General features: G+C 38.1%; 1 protein-coding gene across 3 annotated transcripts; it reads left to right on the forward strand.

The window, feature by feature from the left end:
• Positions 1–871: 871 nt before the first annotated feature.
• On the forward strand, positions 872–12,058 carry samsn1b (SAM domain, SH3 domain and nuclear localisation signals 1b). Of its 3 annotated transcripts, XM_079447981.1 has the most exons (16): positions 872–1,027; positions 2,116–2,289; positions 2,579–2,631; positions 4,384–4,421; positions 4,859–4,942; positions 5,172–5,269; positions 5,543–5,605; positions 6,101–6,215; positions 6,530–6,945; positions 7,908–7,982; positions 8,070–8,201; positions 9,665–9,782; positions 10,004–10,155; positions 10,249–10,455; positions 10,630–10,780; positions 11,585–12,058. In XM_079447981.1, the coding sequence occupies exons 1-16, from the start codon at positions 1,004–1,006 to the stop codon at positions 11,767–11,769; spliced, it is 2,085 nt and encodes a 694-aa protein (XP_079304107.1). In that variant the 5' UTR covers positions 872–1,003; the 3' UTR covers positions 11,770–12,058. The 3 variants fall into 3 exon arrangements, with proteins under 3 accessions (XP_079304107.1, XP_079304108.1, XP_079304109.1); XM_079447982.1 differs by lacking the exon at positions 2,116–2,289 and having other exon boundaries at positions 925–1,027; XM_079447983.1 differs by lacking the exons at positions 872–1,027; positions 2,116–2,289; positions 2,579–2,631; ... (4 more) ...; positions 6,101–6,215; positions 6,530–6,945 and adding an exon at positions 7,434–7,616.
• The last annotated feature ends 317 nt before the right edge of the window (positions 12,059–12,375 follow it).

Consider the following 12,375-nt stretch of genomic DNA (forward strand, 5'->3'; position numbering starts at 1 on the left):
AAAAAAACCTAGCTGGACGTATGACGTAGTATTTCTGTACTTGATACACTCCCCCAGCACTTGTTTCGGAAAGCTTTTTTTATAATTCTGGATCCTGTGTCGTCACAGGTCACAGCTACTGTTTCTCTGGAAATAATCGTACAGCTGTATCTCTCTTTTATAATTTTGATCAAACTTAATAATCTTCGAAGATACGACGTATGCAATACCGCTGTATAGGCCCTCAAGATTCATATGAGATTGGCCGAAACCGCCTGTGATACGCGATCTTTAAGACTTAATGCGCAGCACTCAACCAACCTGTCATACTTAATAATCTGAGCTCTTTATGTGTTAATAACAACAATACATTTATTGAAATAGTATATGGGGATCTTTAAGAATTTAAACGGCCCGATCACAAGCATCCATCTGAGCTGGTTTACAGAGCAGCAAAATCTGTGTTTTTAACCGTTGTGGCCTATCGGTGGTCAGATCACACGCATTTCCTGAGATTACATGTTCACACTTACAGTAGTTGAGAACAGGAAACATGCATAACAAGATATGCAGCAGATTTAAATTAAATGATTTAATTCCAGAATCAGAAATAGACCCTTTGGACAAAACTGGTGTTTAAGACATCACAGGACCAAAATCATTACCTTAGCCATTTGATATCAAATACCGTCACATAACTCTACGTTACCCTGAAACTGTTAAAGTGAACTTAGTCTTCCCAGTGTCACGTGGATGGCATGTTTGTTTTGATGAGGGGATGCTGGGGGCTATTTTCAGCTCATTAGCAGGCAGGGCCGGGGCAGTAAGAGAGGGCTGCAGAGAGAGATACGGCCCACTGTTGCTATTGGATTATAGAAGGGATTTTCAATTTGCATTAATCTGTGAGGCCACGGACAGTACAGCAACCATTCAATCTCAGCGCTCGAACTCTTTGTGCCTGGACGCTCACACGTACTCACCTCTCAAAAACTGCATGAAGACGACATTTTAAGATTTTTGGACCATGAACCTCTTCTGCTTTACTCTGGTAAGAGAGTTTTCTCATTAGTCCAATCTGACACGCTTACAAAAGGAAGAGGAGAAGTGTTATTTATTCATTTATTTTCAGGACGGATTTGCCAACTATTATAGAAGATTAACATAAATGTGAAGTTGGCGTATTGTTATCTGAATCGATTTACCTTGACATTGTATGCAATATCAAATCAGATCAGACCCTTGATTCTCCTAGTACTAGTTTATATTGTACATTTAATCTGCACATTTTCGTGAAAGAATAATAAGGTTATATCATATAAAGTATTTAGTTTATATTTTTAAATTTGTATTTTATTCATAAAATATTTGTTGATTTCTTTCAGAAGTGTATATTCTAAAATGCTTATTTAGATTTCTTCACATAACTCAGATCTGTCTGAAAGACACTGTGTGTGTATACAGTATATACAGTATATCTATATAAGACAGAGTGAGAGAAAGGCAAACAGAAAGTGAAAAGCAGAGATTTGTCTGGCATTAGGCTTGTATGGAAACGCTGAAAGAGGTACGGATTACTGCGAGACAGAGAGCTCCTTAAAGCAGATCACGGATCATTTGAGATGAAAGAGTCTATTCATGGATCAGGAACAGGTGAACAACCTCAGCAAGGCTTGAGCGATCGTTGCACTTTCCTGAATCAAGACTTACATTCATCATAAATAGAACGAGTTGAGTTATAAAGTACTAAAATTAAAAGATATTAAAACCTTGAATCAAAAGCAATTTGTTTTGTTTTCTAAGCAGCCACACTTTATGAGAAAGGAAGGCATCTTTATACAACATTGAAGGAATTTGCACATGTTGGATGCTGTTCCTTTACTGTCCAAATCAAATCAACTCAACCATGAATCTATTGTACAATACGCTTTAAGACCAACTTTTCTCCCAGCACTACTGTATAAAATAACGTCATTACCTGTAACCTTTGGCTTATCACAGTCTGTATAATTTCACAGAAACTGTTTAACTAACTTTGGATTCTGAAAGTTTTGGCATTATCACACATGAGGTCTAAGCTTGTGCAGGTCATGTTGGTATCCTTCAAAATGCAAAAATGTTATTTCACGTTTGGTCTAGGATGGCTCCACAGACAGTCTTTACGAGTCCACCCAAAGTATCCAGAAGAGCCAAGACCCTGGCAGGTTACCCAGAATGCCTTGCAGTCCCAGCTCCATAAAGAATATGGCCATGTGGGGCGGTTCAGAGCCCTGTATCGCCGTGGTTAGCCCAAGCAAATGCAGAGAAGCCCAGGTGAATTCACGTGGCTTTTCCCATGACCATTAGACTGATTTCGGAAGCGGTTATGTTGAATGTGACATTGAAAGGAATATTAATAAGCAAAAGTGCTGGTGCTTGTGTAAACGCTGCTTAATCTGTTACTGACGTGTTTGGGGTACGGCAGGTCAGTCATTAGGATATTACCAAAATCCTGCAAGACTTTTGATCCGAATGAGATGCTGCATGAACAGATATATTTCATATAAACATTTTATATCAATACAAAGCTAGATACTAAACATTCTCGTGTCTCTACTTACAGAAGCCATCAAAGACTCGCGTAAAAAAAATCCACTTGGAAAAAGCAAAGAGAAAGTAAGTTCAGGCCTTTCATTGTGATAAATGCATGTGATGCCAATTTAAAGTTACATTGCATCTGTTGTTTGCTTATTTTCATCACAGACTGTCAGATTTGGACTTTTAAGATTTATTCCAAAACTACTAGTGCTGTGAAACGATTAATCGCAATTAATCAAAAACAAACATGGACATTTTTTTACATGTTTAATTGTATATATAAATGTATATATATAATAGTTTTTTGCTTGTCATGTGATCGTTCACCACCTGGTGGTATACTATAAAACGGGGGTCATTAGTGTTGTTGATTTGTCTGATAAAGAGCCCGTGTGCTTGAAGCGTATGTCATGTCTTTTAATAAAATAAATTATATTTATATTTTAGAGCTTTGCAGTGCCGAATTATGTGTGTAATCCTTCATTCGTTTTTTGGTCGAGCATCCATTTGAGGTTGATGTGCGTGCTTTTGTCCATTTTTGGTATTTATAAACACAAGAACATCCACATACATGTTTATTTACAAAATATTTTGATGCCATTATTTATGTTCAGTTACAACTAAAGGCGGGTGTCTGATTTCTATTTGCCGTAGTTGATGTTCAAATGACCAAAACAAATACACCCCTACCCCATCTTTCACTTTCGGCAGCGCTCGGCTCGACTGTGTCCAGTGCACCTTACTGCTGATTGGCTACAAGGTTGTTTTGGTACTCGGCCCGACTTTGTCTAAACAAGCGTAATTCGGAAACCAGACAGCCGCCTTTAAAAGTATATACAGAGTAAATGTTTATTCATTTTTATAGTATATTTGATATTTTTCTTAAATATATATGCATGTATGTGTATGCGTTTATAAATACAAAATGGATATGCACTGTATATATAAACATATATTATATAAAAACAAACTTTTATTTTGGATTCATCAGTTATTCATCAGACAGCCCTAATTTATATTCATATTACTAAACATAAGAGAACAACATGTTAAAGTCCTGAGAAAAAAGCTTACCTTCGTTTAACGGTCATGTTTCTCAGATCTGAATCCTACATTAGTGCCAATGCAGCTTTAGTCATATCTTCTCTCGTGAATCTGGTTTTTGGGTGTGTCAGGGCTTCCATTTGATCACGATGCTCTGTATGCTGTTTTATGGGAAATTTAGAGATCTGGATAAGGATTATATTAATTGGGACAAGTGTGACAGATTTAATCACTGTACCAGCATCCGCTGTAGCATCGCATGGTGGTTATGATCTGCTTGCAAAATAGTAACTAGTCTGCTGTGACAATTATGCGTTTTACTATCTTTGCTTTGTCTTGCCTTAAATGCAACTGTAACAAGATCCATAAAAGGGAAGGAAGGAGAAGGGAACCGGCGAACATAAAATAACTTTTAATTAATCAAATCAAACGTAAATAAACATACACAAACCACAACATAAAATCCAGGCCTGGTCCTCTCTCACTGACGGTCCGGTCGCTTGTCCTCTTATGCTCTCAATCTCCTCCGTGATACGAGATACCGGCCTTGAACGCCGGCTCTCGTCCCACCATCTCACTACAGCACCCTTGTAAATCGTCCTAAAATGATATTGTAATGAAATCCAACAGAAACAATTCAATCTAGCTTGACATGAGCTATGACGATTTCCATCAACTTCGTGTTGTGTTTCTCAATTTTTGACTGCGTTTTCATTTTTACCATCTGCAAAAGATGTGTAGCTTGTTGTTTGATTGTCATTTTTATTTATCAATGTTTGTACACAGGTCCCAGATAATAACAGCATCTGAAGAGGAAGCTTCAGGTTTGTATTTCCAGCTACCTTTTTTTGCCAAATACGTACATATTAAGCACAATCTTTAACACAATCTTACTTAAATGTCATGGCTGGTGCTACAACAAATATTAGAAATAAAAAGGTTTAAAGGTCTGTAAAATTCATCATCCGAGGGGCAGTTTTCCTTCAAAGACTACATCTGGAAGACCATCTGTAAGCACTGCATAAAGCTTTATGTCTCTGTTTTTGCATTGTTTCAGGATTAGCGATAGAATTTTAAAAATGATTTTTTTGCATCTGACCCAACAAATACCAGCAAAGCTGTTCTGCCTCATATTTTTCAGCAGTAATACCCAAATGCCCGTGCTACTGACCTACTTGGCAGAGGACTATTGCAATAATACTATATTTATATTTGCCGACCATGTTTTGCTCTTAAAATAAACCGCTATTCTATTTCGCAGGTTATGCAGGGTCTGATAATACTCACTGTCGGACCAACAAGACAAAAGATGCATTGGTATACGGCAAGAACGACTCCAACACAGGTAACAGGGTTTAAGAGGCTGCGGTCTGTATTTGTGTGAGGTGGACGAGTCGCCTAGTCTAAGTGGATTAGTTCAGTGACGACACAAAGCAATTCCAAAAGCCTCTGTGAAACTGACTGATTCTGTCATCTAAAATGCGATCAGGGTCATGCACGCTTCACCAGGCTTCCCAGATTTTCAAATCTAAAGTCTAGGGCTTGATCTGAATTGTGCTGTTGTTTTAATCTAGAGACGGTCAAAGATCAGCGCCGGTCAAAACTATTCACAAAGGATGAGAAAGATGAAAGAGTGTGTTCGGAGAAAACTGTGAAAGATTCCTCTGTTCAGGTATATCGACATGAGCACAGACAAAACAACATTTTCTAAGTGTACTTATAAATGAACAAGCTGAAGACGATTGCATCACCTCTTTGAATATTTAACTAGACCACAACCACTTCCTGTTTATAAAATAAATCCTTCCTGTGCTCTTTGTAGATTTTTCCTCTACATCTTGATTTTTGTCTTGGAATGTGATTCCAAGCGTATGAGAGTACTTCTTGTTTGAAGTATAGCTGATCCTAAAAGAATCCAGTCTTTATAATAAGTCTTTATTCGCAGGGTGTGAATTTTGAAGCCTGGAATCCTAATAGAGAAAACTGTGATGGCAGGCAGCAAGACACAGTGAGTTTCTTCTTTGATAACAACTGTAGTTAAGGGAACAGTTCACCCAAAAATGAGAAATCTGTCACCATCAATTTGTTCCAAATCCGTATAAATAATTCCTTATGATGAACACAGAGAAACATATTTGGAAAAATGCTTGTAACCAAACAGTTCTGGGCCACCATTGACTACCATAGTAGTACCAGTGTTCTTCAAAATATCTTAAAAGTATTTAAAATTGTAATTAAGTCATAAAAGTAAATGACAAAATAATTCTCATTTTTGTGTGAACTTTCCCTTAAACAATCCTCTTCTTTACGATTGAGAGAACAATAAACATCTGGATCATGTTTGTACCGAAACCTGAGAGCAAAGCCAAAGTATTACCCAGAATCCTCAGCAGCTTATAGCTGGGAGTGTGTTGACCAGAAAGAAGAGGGCTGACTGAGGCAGCTTAAAGGAGGTCAACTGTACGGTTCTTCTCTGATCTTCTCAATATCCTTTCATCTCAAGAGGGCAGAAGGAGAGGAGGGGCAGGGCACGCTCAAGAGAATCCAGAAACTGGTGGGAGTAAAGAAGGGGACACAAAGCAGCATAGAAGAGTCAAGGAACGGCACAGACACTAGAAGTGAGAAACCTCATGTTATTACTCTTCTAATGATTTATGCACACATTTTATGGAGATTCAAGGGAAGCTCACCCAAAAAGTTGAAGTTTCTCATCATCAAGTCTGTGACACCAATGATGATGTCAAGTTGAATTAGGAAGACCATTAATTCTTCAGAAATGAAAAGAATTTGGATATTAATCCAATATTTGAATAAACTATCCATTTTTTGGGTTCAATACAAATTAAACTTAAATAAAATGTTACTTATTCTTTCATTTGTAAAAATAATAATAACTCATAATAATAAACCAAAATAAATGTAACCTTTTTAGGTCACATGACAGAATCCGAAGGTAAACACCAAAGTCCCGTCATAACCTGCATCAGCCTGACCAAAAAAACTGAGAAAAAGCTCACAAAAGGTTCCACACGACAACCACAGCAATCCCAGAATTCACTGCAGCAGAAGGAGGTGGATATAACAGAAACAGAAGCCCCATGGTTTCCAGGCCCCTTTCAGGAAGCCTGGAGTCCCATGATCTATTCTCCAGCATGGGACATGTCCACTCACACCTGCCACAGGTCAACGGCCGAACAGGTCATGTACAACTTCAACTTTACCCTTCCCAGAGACACCGACTGGGAGAAATACGAGGAGCTCTTCCAACGACTGGACCCCTACAAACGAGACCAGCAGGCCAGATGGATTACTCACTCTGTCATGGATCTGGACGCGCCTGATCACCTGGTAAGATCAGATCTAAAGTTGTCAGGCTGGTTTTGTGCACTTCATAAATGGGCATGTTGTTCACCCCCAAAACTTCTCTTGAGAGAGTGGTTGGCCGAAGTAGTTTCGTTGGTATCTTTTTGATTATTTTCATGTATACATTCAATTTACATATACTGTGTGTACATTAGACTAGAAATATATGAATAAATATGAAAACATACACAGAGATCAGACAGCATTTTCTAATTAAAAGTGACGGATTAAGTACATGTGACAGATAAATCATAATAAAGTAATAGGCTTCAAAGTGATAGTTTAACCCAAAATAAAAAAATCGCTCATCATTTATTCACCTTAAAGACATTCAAGACGTTTGAGCAAATCACATAATTCAGATAAAAATAACTTTGGGTCTGTCTGGCGCTTTAAAATATGATTGTGCTGTTCAGAGCACATCATTTCCCCTGAAGAGACACTTAAAGTCTTTCATTAGAGATGTCAGAGTCGTCACTCACATCCTGTGTGCGGTTGAGGAAGTGAATTTAGCCGATGCATCATAAGTGAACTGCTTCAGGGTCGCTCGCCCTGCTGTGTTTAGTAAAGGTCTACGGTAGCTTCAATCTCGACTGACAAAAATGCTTCAAAGGAAACCATCCAATGTCTCTGACAAACAAAGGAACAAACCCAAGGTAACAAGATTCTTTTAAGGAGGTTCCAAAGAAAATGTCTGTTGTGTGGTTGTAAAATGACAAAATTACATAAGTGCCATGCCTGGAACTGCTCAGCTGTCTCAACTGTTAACAGACATGTTGCTCTGTGTATATATTCTGCTTCATGTTAATAAAGTATTGAGAGAAACTGTGTTCGCTCCACCAGAGATCTCTCGTGTAACCACAGATCAGTTTTGTAAAACTCAAGACACAATAACCGTTGACAGTGGCACACCGTCTCAACATATCATTTTACTAATTTTGTTTCAGCGCTCCACCAGTTTTGGGATTTTTGACAGGCAGCAGCACACAGAGGTCAAAGCAGAAGATAAGAAAGATAGTTTGGTGAATGTTTCTCTTTTTAATAGTGTACAAGTGTAAATAAAAGAGTGTTTATGCGTGAAGCTTTGAGCTCTGTGTTTATCTGTGCAGCCTGCGGAAAAAGAATCACCTGAGGTGGACTCGAGTAAAACAGGTGGTCTTGGAAAGAAGATGAAGACTATCTCTCTGACCATGCGTAAGAAGATGGGCAGGAAATATACCAAGGCCCTTTCGGAGGAAGCGGTGAGCTCAAAGTTTTGCACATCTGAAAAAAGTCTTCAAGCAAAAAAGAATCAGCTCTTAATAGATAGTCGATGAGATTTTTTAAGTTTGTTAATATATTTAAACATTAAGGGTTTTTTCAAGACGAATTGTGTCATTTCTGTGCAACTACAGCACTTCCAGATTAAACTGCACGAATGATTAGAAGTAAGACAAATATTTTCCACTTTACAACCTTTACAACCCTTTTACTGGGGCACTGGGGCAAAAAAAGGAAAGAAAAAAACATGACGAAACTAAAGTAAGTTTCTAAATAATATCGATAATCTTATCTTGACTAAATCATTAATGGCCCCAGCAGATCGACATCAGAATTGGTTTGATAAACAAACTACTCTGTAACGTTACATGCCCGGCGAGTCAGGTCTCAGACATCAGAGGAAAACCTTTGTCATGTCTGAAAAATTACATTTTTGCTCAAAACATTTGTGTTCTGTACTTTAAGAAATGAAATGTATATTTAATTTACTAGTTCTTGTTTGGGACATAACACAAGAAACCGGCAGTACCTATGGCTGAGATAACTATGTGCTATTATAGGCTGTACCGGTGGTTCAAAAATGTACCAACTTTGTATGGACTTGGCAAACCAGAAAATATAGTTTTTTTTAAAAACATGATATTAGTTGAAGCCATAAAACGACTTTCTTGAAATATTGAAGGCTAAATGTAAATTCTTGAAAATATATAACTATTAATTGTTATCATTGTGTTATAAATGCAGATGTGCAAGAAACATTTATCTTTATTATTTCCATACAGAGCAAAGTTTTTCTTAAGTATGTAGAAGATACTTCATTTTTTTAAAATACATAAATGTTTACCTTTCCCAGTGTTTCAGCGCTGTAGGAATAGTGGTTTAAGCAAGGGAAGTTTGTATAGTGCATTGTGCAAACTCCTTTTTTAAGAGAAAACGTGTTAGAAAAAGTAATGGGGGCCTGTGCCCCAGTAGAGCTTTAGGACTAGCAACGCCCCTGTTACAACTTATTTGTGAAGCGAGTTTATACCACGATACTATAAAGAGCTTGTGTGGGTAGATTATACGCGGCTCTGGGGTAAAATGGCCACGCGCAACACAGCTCTGGCAGATTAAAGACTTTGCTCCCACGGGCGAGAGGCCTTGAGCGAACCCCGGGATGCTGGTCTGATTTACCTGAAGTCACGAATCAAGCTTTATATAAAACACAAAGAGGGGTTACGCGCACAATATTACATACACCTTAAAAAATGTATATACATAAAATATCTAAAAAGGTGGTGGAATGTTTATTAATGGATAAACCAAGTAAGACAGCTCGCATGGGTCGTGGGTTACATCTAGTCGAGACCAACTAAGATAAACTTGTGTTTTCTGGATTTACAAGACTTTTATCTGTTAGTAGAATATTGTTATGTAATGTCATGCGCGTCTGTGTTGGTTGCAGGGGGAGGAGTCTGCGCCAGGTGAGGAGGGAAACGGAAGCGCTTTGGCGAAAGACTGCAGCCAATCCAGCAACTCCGTGGAGAGTTTGTTCAGTTTGCACAGCGGACAGAGTTCGTCCAGTAAGATGAAGTCAAAAAATCCCTAAAGTCACATTCTAGTTTACACTTCATGAATTATTGTACACTCAAATAAAATCATTTGAGTATTGTATTGTATATAGCAGAACTATAAACTATATAAAGGTGCAAAATTGGATTTAGGGCAACGTTGTTGTATCAAGCATTTTGGTTTGTGTTTCACTGGTTGACTTTTGCATATACTCCATTTTCGTATGCTTCAGGTGGTGTAACCAGCAGCTCAGATGGCTACGGTAATAGGGACAGTCTGCGTCTAGAAGATGATGTGCCCTATTCTGGACTGTTCTGTGGGAGAGCAAAAGTCCATACAAACTTTGTCCCCAGTCCGTATGACACAGAGTCACTCAAACTTAAGGTAAAAAATAACAAAAACAACCGAAGGAGTTCAGAGAATATAATCGCCTCCTCAATACTTTGCATGTATCCACGCTCCTGTTTTTTCTCAAAGGTGGGCGATGTTATTGATATAATTAGTAAACCTTCTATGGGAATATGGACTGGAATGTTGAACGGCAAAGTGGGAAGTTTTAAGTTCATCTACGTTGATGCGCTGGTGGAGGAAAGTGTGCCCGAACCGAGAATCCGTTCTCACAGGAGGAGCAGAAGACCTCGACCCAAAACCCTCCAGGAACTTCTAGAAAGACTCAACCTAGAGGTACTTGAATCCGATCACTAAATTGATCATTGGAGACAAACACACTCGTGAGCATCTAGTATAGCTTGTTATATCTGCATATACTTGACATGATGTTTGTTGTCTTGTGTTTTTCTGCAATACTTTTGACCTAGCATAAGTAAAACTTAATTTGATTGTCGACTGTTACTACAGGAGCACATCTCATCTCTGCTGTTGAACGGTTATCAGACGGTGGAAGATCTCAAAGATCTTAAGGAGCAACATCTTATCGAGCTGAACGTGACGGACCCTGAACACAGACATAGACTGTTGGCGGCAGCTGATAACCTACAGGACACGGAATGTAGGTGTTAAAACACACGCACACAAAGCCTACAAATTCATTAAAAGTGAGACATTTAAAGTAATCCAAATATTCTTTGAATGTTAAAAGCTCTGTGAATCTAATATCTCAATGAAAGCTCTTGTGACATCTCTGTTCAGATCAAGCAGGAAACGGTACACAAATGATGATGCTGTTGTTTTTCCCCAAGACCTTTTGCATTTTATCTCTATAATAAAACTTTTCACGGTAACTGATGATGTTCAGTTCTAATCGCACCATGTTTTAGAAGCACTCAACACAAACCTCATCAAAGCCAGAATAGTGAAAGTACAGGTCGAAACTTTTTTCAAACATTTTCCCTCAGATAAAAATCAACAGTTTCTTTCCACATCATGTCTCGGTATCATTTCTTGTTGATGTGTAGATGTTATTACTAAATGAACTAAAACATCAGCACAACCCTAAAACTACGGAACTGTTAAATTTTTTTAAAGCGATAAAGCCATTACCTATTTAAACAAGTATATATATATATATATATATATATATATGAAGAAAAATCTAATGTAAGAGATAAAAGTGAATGTCATAATGTGATGTGATGAAAGAACCAACAGGAAGTGTGTTGAGCAGTGCGGGTAAGGCCCCATCCGTCACACATCTGCAGCCACACCTTGGCAATACACAGAAACATGAAGTGCATCACGACTTCTCAAAACGTACTTCCAAGTTGCGCATGAATAATGTGTATATTCACCAAATGACGTTATCAATGCATGAGTGTGATTGAGATCAGAATCAAACATTTTTTTTTACAAACAGATAACTATCAGAGCCCTGGACAAACAGCCGAGGAACCCAAATCTCCTACTGAACAAATGAAAGCCGAGCTGAACGACTGTCCCAGAGACTCTGGCTGTTACATTGGATCAGACTGTTCAGATAATAGTAAAGAGGACACAGAAAACCAGCTGGCCCTTCACAGCCCACCCACAGCTGAACCATAACCACAGCACCTACGGACCGCTGTGTTTTCCTCTTGCATACAACTAGCTGGTGCAAGAACACACGCTGGCTAAAAGTTTGTTTGGCTGGAGTTTTGTGTGTCTATAACTTCAGACCTGTCGCACTAAAGTGTGTGTTTGCCCATGTGTGGACATCAGGGACATGGTTTGGAAACATGAGTGTAGCATTGCGCGGATATGAAATGTAAATAAACTGTAAATATGTGGGACAAATGCAAAACTATGCCTTGGAGATGCTAAAAACCTATAAATATTATTTTGTGCAATAAAATCTTTGTCATACTTATTTCATCCTTTGTGCATCAAGAATTTTTACAGGAACAGATATATGCAAGATCGTCAGCTCACGAGTAATGTATTAAATCTGAAAGTGTGATAAATGTTAAATAAAACCAACTAAGATCAGAAATGATCTCCAGCTTTTATGCAAACACTTTTCAGAAGTCAGTATTATGCAGGAGAAAAGACAGTCTTGGATCGTTGCTGCCATCTAGTGATGGATTATTTTACTACACTTAAATAGGATAGTGCACTCAAAAATATTTTTCACCATGCTCAAAATCTGTGGCACACAAAAGAAGATTTTTT

The sequence above is a fragment of the Barbatula barbatula genome (assembly GCF_947034865.1).
Source record: "Barbatula barbatula genome assembly, chromosome: 24".
Lineage (NCBI taxonomy): Eukaryota > Metazoa > Chordata > Actinopteri > Cypriniformes > Nemacheilidae > Barbatula > Barbatula barbatula.

Coding starts and splice junctions, on each gene's coding strand:
- samsn1b (XM_079447981.1), top strand. CDS start 1,004: ATGAACCTCTTCTGCTTTACTCTG. Junction 4,943..5,171: donor CAAGAACGACTCCAACACAG/GTAACAGGGTTT, acceptor GTTTTAATCTAG/AGACGGTCAAAGATCAGCGC. Junction 10,781..11,584: donor TAACCTACAGGACACGGAAT/GTAGGTGTTAAA, acceptor TTTTACAAACAG/ATAACTATCAGAGCCCTGGA.